The 19,933-nt window shown below is 45.4% G+C and overlaps 1 protein-coding gene across 4 annotated transcripts in view; it reads right to left on the bottom strand.

The window, feature by feature from the left end:
* The window catches only part of PPP3CC (protein phosphatase 3 catalytic subunit gamma), a 178,308-nt gene extending 159,305 nt beyond the window's left edge, over nt 1-19,003 (bottom strand). The window contains exon 1 of one of the 4 annotated variants that reach the window (XM_033950201.1): nt 18,720-19,003. In XM_033950201.1, the coding sequence (XP_033806092.1) occupies nt 18,720-18,774 (55 nt within the window). In that variant the 5' untranslated portion in view covers nt 18,775-19,003. Of the gene's footprint in view, nt 1-18,413; nt 18,549-18,719 lie in introns of those variants that run through there. The other 3 variants (XM_033950200.1, XM_033950203.1, XM_033950202.1) reach the window with 3 other exon arrangements.
* Between the last annotated feature and the right edge of the window lie 930 nt (nt 19,004-19,933).

Here is a 19,933-nt window from a genome sequence, read left to right as displayed (position 1 = left end):
AGAGCAGGGATGTCAAACTCAATCACATAAGGGCCAAAATCTAAAACATAGCCTAAATCGCGGGCCAAATTTTTTATTAAGATGCTTAGGGGTCCTTTTTATTAAGGTACGCTAACCGATTTAGAGCACGCTAAATGTGCACTTTAATAAAAGGAACCCTTAGTCTTAGTAGAAGTATAGGGTTACAACCTCTCCAAACCCACACAAACTCCAAACAAAATAAATAAAAAATACTTTTTCTCTTTCTTTTAGGTACTAGCTCACACCTGCTATCTAACACCAGCTCTGGCAGGATACACATTTCAAAACTGACATAGTGTAATCACAAAACAGAAAATAAAATTATTTTTTCTACCTTTTGTTGTCTGGTCATTATTCAAATCATGTTGTGTTCCCAGGCTCTGGTTGTCTTCTGATAACTCGCTTGCCAGGGTCTCCTTTCTTCTTCCCTTCCCTGGAGGTCTGGTATCTTTCATTTTCACCCGAGATTTGGACCTCTGTTCCTTCCCTCCCTCCATTCCGGCTTCCCGGTCTCACATTAAAGCAGCCTGCAGAGTATCTCCAGTCAGCTGTAGCGATCCTAGCAGGCTGCCATTGGCCTCCGCAGCACTTTCCCTCAGCTGCGGTCCAGCCCCTCCTCTGACATACGGGACCAGGGCAGAGGGAATGTACTGCTGAGGCAAGTGGTCATGCTCTACATCAGAGATGCCCACACTTTTTGGGCTTGCGAACTACTTTTAAAATAACCAAGTTAAATGATCTACCAACAATAAAATTAAAAAAACCACAAAGCACACTGTATGCAGAGAAAATGTTAATCATCATTTATATTCCGGGGGGTTTTCAAAAAGGTCAAGGCAGATGACTCTATGCACTGTCACCTCAGTAACAACTACACAAAAATAGACAAATATACCCCCCTCCCTTTTTTACTAAACTGCGATAGCAGTTTTTAGCGCATGGAGCTGTGCTGAATGCCCCGTGCTACTCTCAATGCTCATAGGCTCCCTGTGCTAAAAAAACACTATTGCGGTTTCGTAAAAGAGGGCCATAGTGCAAAATATAGACAGCAGATATAAATTCTCAGAACAGACACATTTTGATCACTAAATTGAAAATAAAATCATTTTTCCTACCTTTGTTGTCTGGTGATTTCATGAGTCTCTGGTTGCACTTTTTTCTTCTGACTGTGCATCCAATATTTCTTCCCTTCTTTCAGCCTACTGTATGCTTCCTCTCCTCCAGACCTCATTCCCTCCCCCAACTTTTTCTTCCTCTCTCCCTGCCCCCTTCTTTCTTTCTGTCTCCCTGCCCCCTTTCTTTCTTTCTCCCTGCCCTCCCCAAGCCACTGCTGCCGCCATCGGGGAACAGGCCCCCAAGCCACCGCTGCCCCAAGCTCTCCCTGCTTCCCGACACAGAAGCAGCAGGCCGACCAGCCTTCCTCTCCCCGACGTCAATTCTGACGTCAAAGAGGAAGTTCCGGGCCAGCCAGGCAGCGATTGGCTAGCCCGGAACTTCCCCTCCAATATCAAAATTGACGTCAAGGAGAAGAAGGCTGGTCGGCCCAGAGCTTCTGCATCAGAATGCAGGTAGAACGCAAAGGCAATGTGAGTCTATCACGGAACCTGGGATGGGCTCCGCAATCAACTCGCGTTGCCTTCGCAATCTACTGGTCAATCGCGATTGACCTTTTGGGCACCCCTGCTTTACATGATGTACAGTACCTTTGTATTGTAGGGATGAATAACTGAAAAAACTGGATAAACAGATTAAAAGACCATTCCATAAATTCCCATTCTTACTGATCTTTGTGTCGCTGATTCTCATATCTTCATTACTCTCGCCCTCTTTCTCATCTTCTGTACTTTCATGCCCTCTATTGACCCTTTTGCCTTTCTTCTACCTTCTGATGGTTTGTAAACATGTAACGCCTATCACTAATGTATTTTAGTTGTTGTTTTTTGTTTTGTGACCTCCACTTCTATTGTAGTAGTATTGTAAACTGCTTAATACTCCCGTACTAGCGGTTTATCAAATGTAACAAACCCAATCATTAGTGATAATCATATTGTGATTTAATTTGCCGACACTATTGCTTTAAAAAAGGCTGTCTCACTGAGAAGTGCACATTAATCTTGATGTGACATTAAAAAAAAAATCACAATATTATAACACAATAAACCAGTGTTTTCCAACTTCTTCAAGCCAATTAACCCCTAGATCGAACAAATTTCAACCAAGTACCTCTGAGCAGCAATTTTGAAATGGATATTTTATTGTTAAACAGTAACTAATTAGGCAACATGCATAATAAATACAAGTCACTGTAACTGATGTACAGACCAAGACACACTTGGCATGATCTGTTATATTTCAGTCTCATATAAACTGGTTCCTTGACAGGTGGTTTGTTATTTTTACAAACCGAGTGAAAATAAACAATGACACTTAGACAGGCCTATTTATAAGAATGGGAGAAAAGGAAGTTCTCCACAAAAGTTGCCAATAGTGATCAATCCAGTTTCATCTTTACTCTGGGAAAATGAAACATGAAATCTGATTGGTCACTATGGACAAGTTCTCACACACCCACCCTACCCTTTTTTCACTCACACATACACATTTGCCCTCAGCCACTCTGTCCTTCTCTCTTGGAGAGTTTGTTGATTATGCTGTCAACAGGTTCTTCTTGTACCTCAACACGTACTGTATATACTCGCATATAAACCAAGGTAATAATTTTCAACAAAAAAAGGAAGAAAAAAGGTTGACTCAAATATAAACCGGGGGGGGGGGGGGAGGGGAAGGGTTAATATTCACGTGCAGTACCCTGTCCTACCAGGCTCTGCTTCCAGCCCCCCCCCCTGCTAGGCTCTACATCTCGTTTGCCCTCCCTCCCTGCATCCAGCTTACTCCCTTGCCTGTCATACTAGTCTCTGTACCCAGTCCCCCTCCCTCCCTGGCTCTGTATCCATCTCCCTCCCTCACTTTCACCCTCCTTTGCCGGTTTCTGTACCCAGCCCCCCTCCTTCCTGCCAGGTTCTGTACACTGTCCCTCCTCCTTCCTACCCAGTTCTGTACCCTGTACCCTCCTCCCTCCTGATGCCTTACAGGCCTCCACCGGACTTACCGCAAGTCCTGGTTGGCCAGGACAGGAGGGATCTCTCCCATCACCTGCCCCAGTCAACTTTAATCATTTCTATCTCCCTACCTCCTGCCACACCTACCCACCACATCCCCCCCCTGTACTTTTTAAATCCCTTGTGGCCCAACAGGGGGCCAGGACAAGAGGGATCCCTTCCATCTCCTGCCCCGGCTGACTTTAAACAACTTTTATCTTCCTTCCGCTCCCTCCACGCACCCATTAAGTTCCTGGTGGTCCAGCGGTGAACCACGGCAGAAGCGACCTTCCTTCACTCCTGCCTGTGCAGAGCCACTAGCTAATTGGCTGCTGCAAGTTCTCACGTGAACACAAGAACTCCCAGACTTAACAGATACATGGAGGGAGTGGGAGGAAAATAAAAGTTTTGTTTAAAGTTGGCCAGGGCAGGAGACAGAAGGAATCCCTCCTTGTCCCGGCCCAACAGAAATTTAAAAGGGAAGGGGGAAGGAAGGTGGCAGGAGGGAGATAAAAATTGTTAAAGTTGGCTGGGGCAGGAAACGGGAGGGATCGATGCTGTCCCGGTCCACTGCTGGACCACCAGGTCTTAGCGAAGGTCTGCAACAGGTTCAGGAAGGGGGGAGTGGGTCAGCGCTGACCCAAATATAAACAGAGACCCCCATTTTGGGGGTTATTTATGGCCCCAAAATCTCAGTTTATATTCAAGTATATACAGTATCAGTTACTGCAAAATGCAATAGGTGTGTCATTCTGGACAAGCAGGACGTACCAAAACAGTCCCAGCACAAACAGATGGTCAAAGAGTCTAAATTCTTTTGATATCTTGAGGTCAGCTAAAGTACTTTTCTCATGTCCTACTTTTTCAAAATACGATCCTGCTTTAGAATCTGTGGACTAGAATACAGACAAGCAAACTTCTTGATTGACATGAAACATTGAAACTATCTTTGGCAGAAAAGAAGAAATGGTGCGTAGAGAGACTCCACTCTCCAGATCTTAAGGAAAGGCTCTCTACAAGAAAGAGCCTGGAACTCAGAGACTTGCTCCCAAAAGGTGGTGTATTTTCAAAAGGCAGGCAGCCGACGGACAGCCTGCAAAAGTACATCAGTCGGCAACTCCACTGCAAGATCACAAGCCCAAGTATCTCGCAACTTAGAATGGTCAAACAAAGGGGACTCATCTTTCAAATGGCGATGATAGAACTTAAGGGGGACCGGAAGTTGGGAACCAATGGTAAAAGCCGAAGACAACAGCTCTTGGCAGGAGGCTTATAAAGAACTAGAGGGTAATGAAAAAATGTAATGTTGTATTTGCATATAAGCAAAATAATCAGCAATTGGGAGATCAAACTCTTCTCGCAACTGTGCAAAGGACTTAAGTTTCCCATCATCATCTACCAAGTGAAATACATAGTGAATACCCCTTGTTTCCCACCGAGCAAAACTCGGCCCATCAATACCAGGTAAGAAGGAGCTATTAAAGCGGATAGACAGAAAGGGAGAGACAGAAGCAGAAAGAGCATGATATTTACAGACCCAACGCCAAACCTTCCGCAAGGGACGGTGCAGCACCTTTACAGAGAGAGATTCAGGTACAAGAGAAGGAAGAGAATGAAGATATGCACTAAAGTAAGTAGAATGAAAACAGGAAAGCTCCAAAGAAGTGTTGGTGAACGCTGAAGTACCCCTAAAAAGATCATTAATGTGGCGCATGCCACATCCAACAGTCAAATATCTGAGGTTCAATAAGTCCAAGCCATCCCTGTACCATGGAGTTGCCGCCCATTTATAAGGCAGGCGGGGCCTCTTCCCAGTCCAAAGAAATCTCTGAACCAAGCGTTCCAGTCTTTTCTCATTTTGAGATGTCAAATAAAGAAGAAGGACCTGAAAGACATAGAGCCAACAAGGGACGATGAGCATGTTATACAGGTGCACCCGACCTAAGAGCGAAAAGGGGAAAGTTCCCCAAAACTGTAGTTTATTCTGAAGGGCCTGGAACAGTGGTTCCACATTTAAGAGATACAGACTAGATAAGTCCTGAGGAATAGTAACCCCCAAATATTTCAAAGTTGAGTCAGCCCAACGAAGAGGAAAAACACCCCTCCAAGCGGCACGTAACTCAGGTGGAAAAGGCAGTGCCAAGGACTTATCCAGATTGAGTGACAGACCCGAATAAAATCCAAATTCAGAAATGAGGTCCAATGCCGTCGGTAAAGAATCTTCAGGCCGAGTAAGAATCAAAAACATGTCATCCGCATATGCTAGGGTCTTTAGCTCAAGCTCACCAACTGGCAGGCCCCGCACCTCCGCGAACCCCCGAAGAGTACACAGCAAAGATTCCAGAGAAAGAAGGAACAGCAGGGGGGAAAGGGGGCAACCCTGCCGGGTTCCACGAAGAGAAAGAGTCTGTGAGGGTCCCGTTGACTAGAAGCGAAGCCCTCGGATTAGAGTAGAGAGAGCGTATGGCATCATGATAAAACCCGTCCAACCTAACATGTTCTAGGGTACGAAACAAGAAGGACCAAAGGACGCTATCAAATGCCTTAGAAGCATCTAGACTAACAAATAGAGCTGATCTATGATGAGCTAATCTGATGAGAATGACAATGAGCAAGTGCAAAGAAAACCTTTCGAACATTACTAACTGATTGACGGCCCCGAACAAAACCGACTTGACCCTCATGGATAAGCTTAGGGAGATGAGGAGCAAGACGATCAGTCAACATACGGGCAAAGAGTTTTAGATCCACGTTAATCAAAGAGATGGGAAGATATGACCCAGGTAAGTCAGCCTCCTTTCCAGGCTTCAACAATAAAGAGATAAGGGCCTCATTAGCATAACGCGGAAAGGAGCCCTGAGCAATAGCTGTGTTAAAATAAGCCAGCAATGGTCCAGAAAGAGAAGAAAGAAGGCGGTAAAAGTCTCCCGAAAAACCATCTGGACCCGGGACTCGATCAGAGTGGAGAGCTTTGATGGCAGACTCCAATTCAGCCACCCAAAACGGACTATTGGAGAAAACACAACTTCCTCTGGCAGATGAGGAAGACTAGAAGACTGAAGATAGGATAATCTGTCAACAATTCCGGAGAGACATCATCAGGAGCATCATATAACCGGCTAAAAAAGTCAAAAAGGACCCCGGAGATATCAGACATAGTTGTCACCACCCCTCCACTCGGAGTCCGAAGAGACAAGATAGGTTTCCTACCAGTCTCAGTTTTAACCAAGCGGGCCATAAGGCGTCCAGGCTTGTTCCCATAACGTTGAAAACGGTGCTGATAAAAAGCCCTCCATTTTTGGGAACGAGAATGAAGTAGAGAATTTAATGCTTCCTGAGTAGACAAATAGCATTCACGAGTCTCCCTTGAAGGATGCAAATGAAAGGACCGCTTAGCCAATCGTAAGGCCCGTTCCAGATTAACGATACCTCTGCTAATACGTTTATTGCGAGCACTCAGAAAAGAGATAATATGTCCCTGAATCACTGTCTTCCCGGCCTCCCAAAACAAAATAGGATCAGCCATGTGGGGAGCATTATTGGTGGAGTAATCATCCCACTGAGTCTGCAGGAAGGTCCAAAATTCCTCATCCTGAGCAAGATAGAACGGAAATCGCCAAGACAACGTCCGAAGATACGTGGCATCCAGGTGAATATCCATCCAAATTGGGGTATGATCAGAAATGTTCAGAGGGCCAATCTCGGCCGACAGGACTGAAGAGAACAGTGGCGAAGATAGAAGAATATGATCTATCCGAGACCAGGTATCATGTACATGAGAAAGATGTGTATAATCACGAACTTCAGGGTGAAAAAGGCACCAAGGTTCCACTACTGAAAGAGTATCACAAAAGTCAGAAAGAAGATGACCCTTAGCACCCAAAGAGGCAATAGGGGATCCAGATTTATCCAAGTCAGGATTCAACACCAAATTAAATCACCCAAGAGAAGAAGAGCAAAGTTTGAGCAACCGTTGCAAGAAGGCCGATTCTCCCAAATTAGGACCATAGACCACAAGTAAAAGATAGGATCGAGCACCCAAGGTAAGTCGCAAAAGCAAAGATCTACCATCGGCCGCTTTATCAAGAACCTGTACTCCAAGAGGCGAAGACTTTCGGACCAACACTGCTATGCCCCCATGGCGGCCCTGAGAAGAAGCAAAATACACCTCCCCCACCCAGGAATGTCGCAACTTAAGATGTTCTAAGAACATAAGAAGTTGCCCCCGCTGAGTCAGACCAGAGGTCCATCTTGCTCAGCGGTCCGCTCCCGCGGCGGCCCATCAGGCCTAGTGCCTGAACAGTGGTCCCTGATTAATTTTGTAACTTACCTCTAATCCCATCCCTATAATCTACCTTTACTCTTATCTGTACCCCTCAATCCCTTTGTCTTCCAAGTACCTATCCAAAGCTTCTTTGAACCCCTGTAGCGTGCTCCTGTTTATCACATCCTCTGGTAGCGCGTTCCATGTATCCACCACCCTCTGTGTGAAAAAGAACTTCCTGGCGTTTGTTCTAAACCTCTCCCCTTTCAATTTCTCTGAGTGCCCCCTTGTACTTATTGATCCCCTTAATTTGAAAAATCTGTCCCTGTCTATTTTTTCTATGCCCTTCATGATCTTGAAGGTTTCTATCATGTCTCCTCTAAGTCTCCACTTTTCCAGGGAGAAAAGCCCTAGCTTTTTCAGTCTGTCAGTATATGAGAGGTCCTCAATGCCCTTTATTAGCTTAGTTGCTCTTCTCTGGACCCTCTCAAGTACCTCCATGTCCTTCTTGAGGTACAGCGACCAGAACTGAACACAGTACTCCAGGTGCGGGCGCACCATAGCACGATACAGTGGCAGGATGACTTCCTTTGTCCTAGTCGCGATACCCTTCTTAATGATACCTAACATTCTGTTTGCTTTCCTTGAGGCCGTGGCACACTGCGCCGAGGACGTCAATGTTGTGTCTACCATCACTCCCAGGTCTCTTTCAAGGTCGCTCACCCCTAGCGCTGATCCCCCCATTTTGTAAGTGAACATCGGGGTTTTTTTCCCTATATGTTTCCCTGTGTTGAAACTCATTTGCCACTTTTTGGCCCATTTTTCCAGTGTTGTCAGATCTTTTTGGAGATCTTCGTAGTCCTCCATGTTATTGACCTTGCGATATAGTTTGGTGTCATCCGCAAATTTAATAACCTCACATTTTGTTCCTGCTTCCAGGTCGTTAATGAATATATTGAATAGGAGCGGTCCCAGCACCGACCCCTGTGGAACTCCGCTCGTGACCCATTGCCAGTCTGTGTAATGTCCCTTTACTCCAACCCTCTGTTTCCTGTCCGCCAGCCAGTTTTTGATCCATCGGTGGACCTCCCCTTGCACCCCATGGTTCCATAGCTTCCTTAGTAGTCTTTCGTGTGGCACCTTGTCGAAGGCTTTTTGGAAGTCAAGGTAAATTATATCTATGGATTCCCCTTTATCCACCTGGCTGGTTACCCCCTCAAAGAAGTATAATAAGTTCGTGAGGCATGACCTGCCCTTGCAGAAGCCATGCTGGCTCGACTTTAGTTGCCCATAGTTGTCGATGTGTTCCCAGATGCTGTCTTTAATCAGTGCTTCCATCATCTTTCCCGGGACCGAGGTCAAGCTCACCGGCCTGTAGTTTCCTGGGTCTCCCCTTGAGCCTTTCTTGAAGATGGGCGTGACATTTGCTATTTTCCAGTCTTCCGGAATCTCTCCAGTTTTTAGTGATAGGTTGCATATTTGTCGAAGTGGCTCAGCTATTTCGTTCCTTAGTTCCTTGAGTACCCTTGGGTGAATGCCATCCGGACCTGGCGATTTGTCGCTCTTTAGCCTGTCTATCTGCCTGAGGACATCCACCTTGCTCACCTCTAGCTGGACCAGATTTTCATCCTGCTCTCCTTTTACGATCTCCTCGGGCTCCGGAATGTTGGTTGTGTCCTCCCTCGTGAAAACTGACGTGAAGAACTTATTTAGCCTGTCAGCTATCTCCTTTTCCTCTTTTACCACTCCCTTTCTGTCCCCATCATCCAAGGGTCCCACTTCCTCCCTTGCTGGTTGCTTCCCCTTAACGTACCTGAAGAATGATTTGAAGTTTGTTGCTTCCCCTGCCAGTCTCTCTTCATATTCTTTTTTTGCTTTCCTAACCACTCGATGACACTCCCTTTGGTGTTTTTTGTGTTCTTTTTGGTTCTCCTCTGTTTTGTCCTTTTTCCATTTTTTGAATGATGCTTTCTTGTCACTTATCGCCTTTTTCACTGCATTTGTTATCCACACTGGGTTTTTTTTTCTATTTTTTTTGCACCCTTTCCTGTACTTGGGGATGCACAAGTTCTGTGCTTCGTGCACTGTGCCCTTGAGTATGGTCCAGGCATTTTCTACGGACTCCATCTTCCTTGTGCTGTCGTTGAGTTTCTTTCCCACCATTTTCCTCATGGCATCATAATTCCCTTTTTTGAAGTTAAGTGCAGTCGTTGTAGTTCTTTTCACCTTTGATGATCCAATTTCTAGCCTGTACTGGATCGTGTTGTGATCGCTGTTTCCTAGTGGGGCTAGTACCGCCACCTCCTTAGCGGGTCCCCCGTGTCCGTTGAGGATTAGGTCAAGAGTGGCATCACCCCGTGTTGGTTTCGTGACCAGCTGTTCCATGAAACAATCCCTCGTGACCTCCAGGAATTTGGTCTCCCTCATGCAGTTTGAGTGCCCAATACTCCAGTTTATTCCCGGGTAGTTGAAGTCTCCCATCACCACCACACTTCCGCTTTTGCATACCTGCCTCAGTTCAGCCTCCAGATCCTGGTCGATTTCTTCCGTTTGTCCAGGTGGGCGATAGTACAGACCCAATTTTGTGTCTGCTCCAGTCAGACGAGTTTCCTGTAAACAAGCAACACCCGACTGATAGCGCTGTAAGGCAGCCAATATTTTGGACCTTTTTATCAGTGACGTAATGCCCCAAACATTCCAAGATGTAAGTCTAAAAGGGGTACTTAGGTCAGGAAATCAAGATAAGAGCAACAGAGAGAAGAAAAGAGAAAAAGGTGAAAACTACCCCAAGGGCCCAGCCACCCCCCAGAGTAGAAGTGCCAAATAAGTGGCATAGACTGAAAAGGAAAACAGAAATATTGCAAATACTGAAAAAATTGAACGTACATACGGAAGGAGGACCCCCCACCCCCACCCCACCCCAACCCGAGAACCCCCCCAACCACCCAAACCAATCCCCCCATAATCCCAACCACTATCGGAAGCCCCGTCCCACAAATGTGGAACAGAGAGAGAGTCACGCTAAGACGTAGACAGGGCCCCCAATCCCCCAACCTCACCCACTCCATGCATGCCGTGCCGGAAACCCACTCAATCAAAAAACCCCAAGGTCTCCCACATCAAACCAACCACTCACCACACTCATCCAATTAACCGCCCAAGAAGAAGGTCCAGACTGCAAGAACCCAAAAAGACAAGCGGAGCCAAGACGCAGCATCACCCTAGGGCCTCAGAGAGTGCCATAGCCCTCCAGACTTCCCTCCGAAAAGGATCTCTAACACTCATTCATGGCCACCACCCAACATCCTCAGTCACACAGAGGCTACTCAAACAGACACAGCTCCAGAAAGAAAAAAACACCCCGGAGTCAGAAATAGAGCTCCAAGCAAATAGATAAACAATCACTCCCCCCCCCGCCCAGTAACCCAAACCCTTTCGATCACATCCACTCTGCAACCCCAGACAAAAACAGAGACTCCACAAACATTCCACAAGCAACCAAGAAACGACAATCTTTCAAACAAGACAAACAGCAAGTACTCAAGGGCCCACTCAAGGGAGGAGGGAAGGATCCCAACCACGAAAAGTCCACCAAGAACAACCACAGCAGCAAAACAGTCCGTTAAGGATCCATCTCCAACCCCACTCCCCTACATACAAACACTCGCACCAAAAGTCCCAGCTCTAGCCCCCCCCCCCAGGTAACAAACACTCAAACACACTCCCAGCAAAAGCCCGGAACAAACGAAAAACACAACCAAATACTCCACAAAGTCACTTATTAGCTCAAGAGCAGGGTAGGAGCAAAACCCCCCACTCTGAACCAGGCCACAAGGGGGTCATAAAAGAATCATTGAATCTTCAGGGCCCCAAAGGTCCAATACTAACAGGAATGAGGAAAACGCTTCCACAAAAGAGTACCAGTCCAACGCTCCTGCCGTGCCATAGAGCTCAGGGGGCCGAAGAAGGCCCAGACTCTCCAGGTAGCGCATCTAAGTAGGCCTGTGCAGCCTCCGCCGAGGTATAATTCTGCCATCCTGTAGGGGTCCAAATCTTCAGCTGCGCCGGGTAGAATAACTGGAACTGCTGTTTCCTATCAAAAAGTGCCGAGCACACACAGGAGAAGCGCCGCCGACGCTCTTGCAGCGCTGGGGAGTAATCTTGAAATAGGCGAACTGGAGCTCCCTCATAAAAAAGGGTATTCCGTTTTTGTCTATACTGCCGCATCAGCTCTGCCTTCACAGCCGAATTATGTATTTTAAATATGGTAACCCGAGCGCGCTCATGATCTTCAGATCGCCAGCCCAGGCGGTGCGCTCGATCGAGCTTCAAAGGTCCCACACCAGCTGGAAGGGGCAATGCTGTCTGGAGCCAGGACTCCAAAGTAGAAAGGAGGCGAGAGTCCGGAACCGCTTCAGGGAGACCAACCAGATGTAAATTATCTCGTCTGGAGCGGTTCTCGAGATCCTCCAGTTTTTCCGCCTGCCTCTGGATTTGAGCTTTCAGAGATGCCAGATCTGCAGCAGAAACAGTATACCGGTAAGCATCTTCCACCAACGATACCCGATGTTCCAGCTCGCCCATGCGCCTGGTGGTCTCCGTCAAGAGGGACTCGAGCGAGGTTAGTTGGCCCAATAGCTGCTCAAAACGGGAATCCAACGCCCTCACCACCGATGCAGACAACACGGCAATATGGGCCTCCGATAAGGGGAGCGCGGAACCCAACTCCCCCGCCGCCATTTTAAATTCAGGCTGCGCTGCTCTAGTTTCCCGTTCTTTGGCGGCTCAACTCGATTTGCCACTCATGACCGGGCTAGTGTGCTGAAGGAACTTGTCCATGCACTTCCCCGATGGTCAAGGAAAGTGCAGGAGTGGCAGAAAAGAGTAGGTTAGGCAGAGGGGCTCGGGGCCCCGGAGCACGAGTAAGGCACGTCTCACTCGGCTCAGCACATCACTTGACTCCTTTATTTATGGTTTATAAATATTTATAATTTGATTTTTTTTTATTGATTTTGTTCTATCATGATTCTTTATTTGTAGTTCCTATCCCTGATGTGGCCTTTGGGCAAAATGTGGCCATGTGTTTCTGACAACAAATCAGACTGCTTCATTTTGGGACTGATCTGCTTATTTGGGGTTTTTTGTGCATTCTAAGGCAGATCTTTGCCTCTGTTTTTGTGTTGCTTGCTTCTTACCAGCAACAGCCAATATGAGTGTGGAACCAAACCCATTCACTGACATACTATAATCTAGTACTGGTTCACAACACAACTCTAAAGAACAGTGAAATAAGAGGTAAAAATACTGTGCCATGAATGAAGGCTCATGGGCCAACATTCTAGCACCAATTCCAATTGAACTGGAAGATAAAAAACTAACTACTGAATTAAGAAAAAATAAATACCACACTCTCCCTTTCTGGGGGGCAGTTTAATTCTGATGGGTAAACACACATGTGATTTTTGTCCCCCCACACGCAGCCACTTCTATACAGGTGCAAACTATGTGGGCACTTCTAGCACATGTACTTTGCAGTGGTAATTTTCAAAAAGAAAAGTCCAAACAGTGCACATGGCTTTCTTTTCAGAATTCAATGTAGATAGCATGCACAATCTAAAACTGTGTAAGATGCAAACATGGCTTATTTAAGAATTGATCCTTTTATGTTTATTCCCTTGGGTTTTATTCTCAACACTCCTTTCTATCTTGTAGCTTTATATGTTTGATGGATATAATCCAGTTTATAAAATGCTGCTTCCCAAGTCCATATTACGTATTAAACTAGTCTTGCGGAAACTCACACCATCCATTTGTTTGTGGATCTGCACGGGGCAATGAGTGTAGGAAGATCGCTCCTGCTCCACTTCACCACTAGACTACCAGGCTTTCTTGTGGAGGGGTCCGGAAGGCAAGGGAGGGTCAGAGTAAGCCTAGTTGTAGAGGCAAGGTGGATCATAATTGGAGGCCTTAAAAAGTAAGCTGTAGTGAGGTCCAGTAGGAGGATAAAAAAATGCAAATAATCAAAGCCACAAGTGCCAAACCTGTGAATACGGAGGGGGGAGTATATACTCAAAACTTAACACTATCAGCTTTATTTTATGTAGGAGTTACAACAGGCAAAGTTTATATACTAATACTTTTTCCATCATGAAAAGACTGAGTACTAAACACCAATGATTTTTATTTACCCACATACTTTTTTTGTATAAACTTTTGAGAAACTGATGCTTTGATTAAAATATGTAAACATTACATATGGTACCTCTCTATGTATTCATTTTATATTTTTTATATATTTAAGAGTCCTTTTTTGAATGGTTCTCTGAATAAATTTACTGTGATTTTGTTAGACATTTGTCTTGACCCTACTTTTGGTTGGACTTTATTATTATTTGTGAGGTCATCCTATCCCTTGTGGTTTCTCTCCTTGCTATATGTAAACATTAAACCAAATACACATTTTGAAGCCTTTATGAACATTATATTCTCTGAGCCACAAGCTTAACCATCTTACTCACCTGAGCTGAAGTGAGATTTTTAGCCAGTCCTAGTTTTGGAACTTCAACCCAATTCTTTTAGTATTTTATTGGTTCTTTGCCTTCTGGTTAAGATAAGTATACAACTTGGACTTCAAGCTGAAGACAGCTCTTAAGTCTTTTGTAAGATTGGGGAGAAAGGTTTGCACTGAGCCAAAGGTTATCCTTTTTCGGCTTTTTGGTTAAGAAGCAATGTACGGTTATCGGAATGGTACTTTCTTAAGCTTTTGGCTAATACTGTACAAGTTCTCAATGTCCTGCCTAGTGGATTCATGATTATGTTTCTACAAATGCTACAGCTGTATGAAAATCTCTCTCATTTTTTTTTTTTTAATGATAGTCCTACTACCACTCTAAATCAGCAAAGCAGGCACCAAAGTCCTAAAGTCTCACATTAAGTGAGTATACTAGTACTACTACTACTAATTATTTCTAAAGCGCTACCAGACGCACGCAGTGCTGCACAGAGTCACAAAGAAGAAGAAAACAGTCCCTGCTCGAAAGAGCTTACAATCTAAACAGCCAAGACAAATAGGATGTCATGAATACAGTTAAGGGGGAACGGTTAATCAGCAGGCAGGGTTGGAGGGCAGAGGAATAGGGTTAAGGATTGAAAGTTATATCAAAAAGGTGTGTTTTCAATCTGCTTTTAAACAATGGAAGAGAAAGGGCTTGATGGACAAAGTCTTCCATGCCTTCGCTTAGGCAGACACAGTAGTCGACTTCTTAGATTTGAGATTGAGAAGAGTAGCAACAACCACATCAGAATATCCTTTAAGCTCTAATACTGCGCGCTCAATAGCCATGCCATAAGAGCAAAGGGATCCGGATCCTCCAGGCAAACTGGATCCTGAGTCAGGACGGAGATGTGCACAACCGAAGGTTGCGACCTCTGCATAGACTCATCAAGTCTGCGAGGCCAGTTTGGAGCCACCAAAATACTCGCCCCTGATGGACCGCTATGCACTGAAGGACTCGCCCTCCTATCATGGGCCAGGAAGAAAAAACATATAGAAAGACTCCCAGTGGCCATGACTGTACCTGAGCATCGAACCCCTTGCTTGCGGGCTTGGTTCTTACTTGTTTCAGAATTTTTACTTCATATAACATTTGTTAAATTAAACAAAGTACCTATGTAGTTGCAGAAAACTTTCTAGGCCACCAGAGCCAAAGATGCCAAGCCATATGGCTCCAAGAGGGAGATTTTAATCCAGTTCTATAACTCTGATAACTCTGCTTTGTTTTATTTCTATTTTTATCTTTAAATAGATTAATAAGGCAACATTACCTTAAATCAGTGGTTCTCAACCTTTCTTCTTTTGTGACACACCTGACAATGTCCATGCATGTAACACTGAAAATTAAAATTCACAGCTGAACACACGTCTAAATATTTCTCAGCTGTAAATTCAGTATAAATTTGTCTATCCCATATCAAAATACTGTATGCAACACATCAGTCCTAGATTTCTAACTTATCATACAACAAAACAAATATATTCAAATTCTAGTGTCACCTCAGTTAACAGCAACACAAAATCCCTCCACTGCCAGATTCTGTGAAACAATAGAAAACCCTGCAAATATGCTACTCAAACTATGTAGCAAACAGAATCCATGTGAAGCAAATCTGACATTTCTAGTTGGGGACTGGAAGCAGCAGTTATTATTAAGTAGTGAGGGACCAGTTACAATGATTTCAAGAACCTGACTCTCTAAGATTGCTGATCTTCCCAGCTTACAGACACTGATGGCTGTAAAGGAAACAGGTTTGCTGTCTACACCAATTTTTTTGTGGAACACTTCCTACCTCTTGAGTGTGTCCCAAGACACTGGTTGAGAACCACTGCTTTAACCCTACCCTAATGCATTTTGGGATCTGCAGCACAAATACTAGTGCTTTGGGATTTAAGTTGAAAATCATGACTGATCAAAAGTCTCCCTCCTAGAAGGGTATAACACCACAGTTATGCCTGATTGGATGCATAAATTTACACCTGGCACCCACTACTGTCTCTGACCTAGGTCCACTCTATGCCCATATTAAAGAGAAACTGGGAGAAGGGTGCAGAATGAGGGGAACAGGATAAAAAAAGCAAGAAAAATAAATTAAAAAACAAAAAAAACCCATACAAAAAAGCATTCAAAATACAAGGGAAACAAATTGCCTAACAAATTGCCTTGCACCCATGATTTCCAAATATTTTCCACTACTGATGTGTATATATATTTTTCAAATAGTTCATTAACTTTGCTCCATGCTGTATTTTGTAAATACACCATTTTCAAAACCTATCGACCTACACTTTGTATCTAATATATGCTAACAAAAAGACCTGCTGTAAGATCAAGTTTGCAAAAACTTGGCCCCCATAAGCCTTGTACCAACCCAAGCTATACCTTAATAAAACTAAATTTCAAACACAAAAACCTTTAAACTATTAAATGACACATCAACTACCATAAACATTACATTACATTTGTGATTTCTATTCCGCCTGTGCCTTGCGGTTCTAAGCGGATTACAGTTAAAAGAGATCAGGACATTACCGAGAGAATTACATTACAACGATTTAAGTAAATTACATGTTGTGGTATAGAAATACAAGTATTAGATATCTGGATTTATCGATAGAATAACTTGACAGGGTTCAAGTAGTTACAAGGTTCAGTGGGGAAAACAATATAGGCAACTGAAGAAAGATACCTAACTTTGAAGGAATCAGTTAAGTGGATACCTAAGGGAGATGCTTATTTAGGAGAATGTTAAATGGATACCTAAGGAAGATGCTTATTTAGGAGTTTGGATATTTTTCGTAAATGAGGTTCAAGGGGATGACTAGTGTGTTATTTGCTGGGGAGAGTGCATGTGCGATTGGGGAGGGGAATATTAAGTAAGGACGTTTTTTATTTCTTTCCGAAACACTTTGATATCTGTTGTTTTGATCATCAGTTTGGTGATGGTGGGGTCAATTTTCGCTGCCTGAGTTGCTAGAAGGCTGTCGTAAAGTTTCTTACGTCGGGTACCATTATGAGGGGGGAAGGTGAAAAGATTCTAAGTTCTTCTTGATCTGGGTAGTCGGTAGCGGCAAAGACGGTTGTTCAGGTAATTGGGGGCCATACCATGGGTTACTTTGAAAAGTAAGCAGTAGAGTTTGAATTGAGTTCTTGCTTTTATCGGAAGCCAGCGAGAGTCTACATAGGCGGGTGTGACGTGGTCGAATTTGCTGAGCGAGTAGATGAGTCTGATAGCTGTGTTCTGAACGGTCTGTAGTTGTTTTATCATAAACAATGAAACACTGATTTATTTTTTTTTTACATTAAATGTTAGCACTCTCATTTTCAATGATATCAGAACTTAGAAAACTCAGGTTTACATTCATGATTTAATTTCCTAACTAAATGGAATTAAAAACATTATTACATTTGATTCCCAGTGCTGCATGCTGAACAGTTAAATTATGAACCACATGATATAAAGAGGAATCAAAGGCAGAAAAAAACATGTTACTTCCCCTTCTCTACTTACATGTATGTTTTTTTAAGCTATTAATACCTCTCCCCTTTATCTCCTCTTGTAAGGGCATGCAACCCATAGCTACTACAATAGAACCCCATTTCTAACAAGGTCCATACTGCTAACTTCTCTTTCACTTCTAGAAACTCGAGGAATTATCAGATGAACTGCTGAGCCATGTCTGAAGATTAAGAATGTATGGGGTAGAGGCCTGCAGTAAGCATAGAAAACTAAGAATAGCAAGAAACTCGGCACTGGTAGGTGAAGGAGGTCCAAGATCAAGGACTTTGCTTAGGCTCAACAGTTCTTCCAGTCTCCAGAGAAAGGGTAATGGTTCTCCCTGTGTCAAAAGAGGAGCCTCTTACAAATCGATAATGTCCACCACATTCATGCCCGTAAAAAGTCTGCCTTATTATAGGATGAGTGTATTTTAGAAAAGTAAAGCAGTACACCAAAAAATATCACAAAAAATCCTGTCTACAGTAGAGACACCGAAATTTAAGTGAGCCCCTTCTTTACAGAGATCTCTACCCCTCCTCAACCCAATGCAAGGGGCGACTGCAATCGCTCAGCCCTCCTCAGGCCCGGGGGAACGGGACCAATTTGCAAACCCTCATCCCCTTCACGCCGGGGGGAGGGGGGGGACAAGGCCAATTACAAACCTCTACCCCCTTCAGACCATGAAGGCAGAAACTACCGCAACCCCCCCCCCCCCCCCCCATTTGCCAAGAAAGTAGAGCCAAATGCAAACCCCTCTCATCATCAAGCCCGGGAGCAACTGCAACTTCCCACTTCCTTCAGGCCGGGAGAGGGAGGAGGGGCAATGGCAAAAAAATAAAATAAATCTCCATTCCCACAACCCCATCCTCTTGAAAACATGCAAGGGTAAAGCTCCTTCGCCTTTCACCCCCCCCCCCTTTTAGCTGAAAATCCCATCCGCCTCAGGCCAGGTGGCAACTGAAGCCATCGCACCTTACCGACAACCTCTCTTCCTCAAGCCAGGTGGCAACTCAGGCTGCCTCTACTCCCATCTCCCTCAGGCCAGTGAGCGACTAGGGGGGACCCCCCCCCCTCAATGATATCCCCACACTCAGGCTAGGCCGACGAGCCCTTCCTCACTGATACCCTACTACCCTAAATATAGGGAGTGACCGCGGCGGCGGCGCCTCCTCACTGACACCCTATCGCCCTCAAGCTGGGGAGGGGGGGTCCTCCTTATTCCGACCGCCAGTGTCGAGGTGCCGCGAACGCCGCAGGCCCAGCTCAGGGAACCTTCCGCCTACCTTTCACGATCCGCTCAGTGGTGGAGAGCTTGTTGTGTCCCCGGCACCCGGACATTTCGTCGCTGCCTATGTGGGGCCCGAAGCCGCCCCCGCTCTTCCCGTCTCTCGGCCAGGCGGGGGAGGGAGAGGCCGCGCGCGCTGCCGCCGCCTCGCGCCTACCCGTCACTACCCTACCGCCCGCGCGCTCCCCTCCCCTTCAACTCGAGGCCGCGCGCACGCACGTAAGGTTCCTTCCCTCTCTCGGATCATACAGACAGGAGAGGAGAGAGAGAGAGAAAAAAAACGACACCTCTCTAACAGCGCATGCGCCGCTACGAGTCCTCTTAAAAAAAAACAACGGGGTGTCCTGCCTGCGGAGGAAAGGGTGCGCGCGCAGCACAGATAGGCTTCTGGGAAGTGTAGTCCAAGGCAAGGATGACTTGATTCTGCATCTGCTGGAAGACCTGATGTATGCTGGATGGGGCCCTATAATACAGCAGTTTTAATGAGTGCTCATGTCCATTTAGTTAGGGTTACCATATTTGTGAAGTCAAAAAAGAAGACACATGGCCCCCGCCCCTCGCCTAGGCAGTTGCCTACTGTGTGCAGTCAGGGTCATTGCAAGCTATAATTGCATTCCATGCGACTATGCCCTCCATGGTACCCCATCCTTTCATGTGTTGCACCCATGATATATCAGACTGTCAGTTGTGAGTGTATAAAATACTGAGTGGAGTGGACCACCCTTTGAGTTGATAACCATGTGGAAACAACATTAAACAATCTTCCAGCTGATAACACATCCGAAGCATCAGGGGCAATTGAAAACACCAACCAAACACTACAATAGCAGGTTCTGTGGGCTTTATTTCAAAGCCTAGCCAGGGAAACTAGCTTTCTTTCCTGACCATAGTCAGGTTCAGTAACCCGCCAAAATGGGGGGGAGAGGAGGAAAAGTGCTCACGGGGGCACGGGGACCAGGCCAAACACCACCAGGTGGAGCAGTGAATGGCCTTGTCCATGCAGTTAAGGGAGGGAGTGTGCGCGGTCACCATTCGCGAGCGGTCACCAATCACGCATAGCCCCCTCCCTCCCTCCCCCTTACCTTTGCGGCACGTTAATAAAGTAAATTGCTAAAACCGGCCAAGGCTGCCTGCCTGAAGTCACATGTGTGTGAGCAGAAGACGCTGGAAGGGAAATGGGGAAGACAGAGTGGGGAGAAGACAGAGATGCCA

This window comes from Geotrypetes seraphini, chromosome 6 (assembly GCF_902459505.1).
Source record: "Geotrypetes seraphini chromosome 6, aGeoSer1.1, whole genome shotgun sequence".
Taxonomy (NCBI): domain Eukaryota; kingdom Metazoa; phylum Chordata; class Amphibia; order Gymnophiona; family Dermophiidae; genus Geotrypetes; species Geotrypetes seraphini.
Note: the sequence above shows the minus strand (reverse complement) of the source record. Positions and strands in the feature narration are given on the sequence as shown.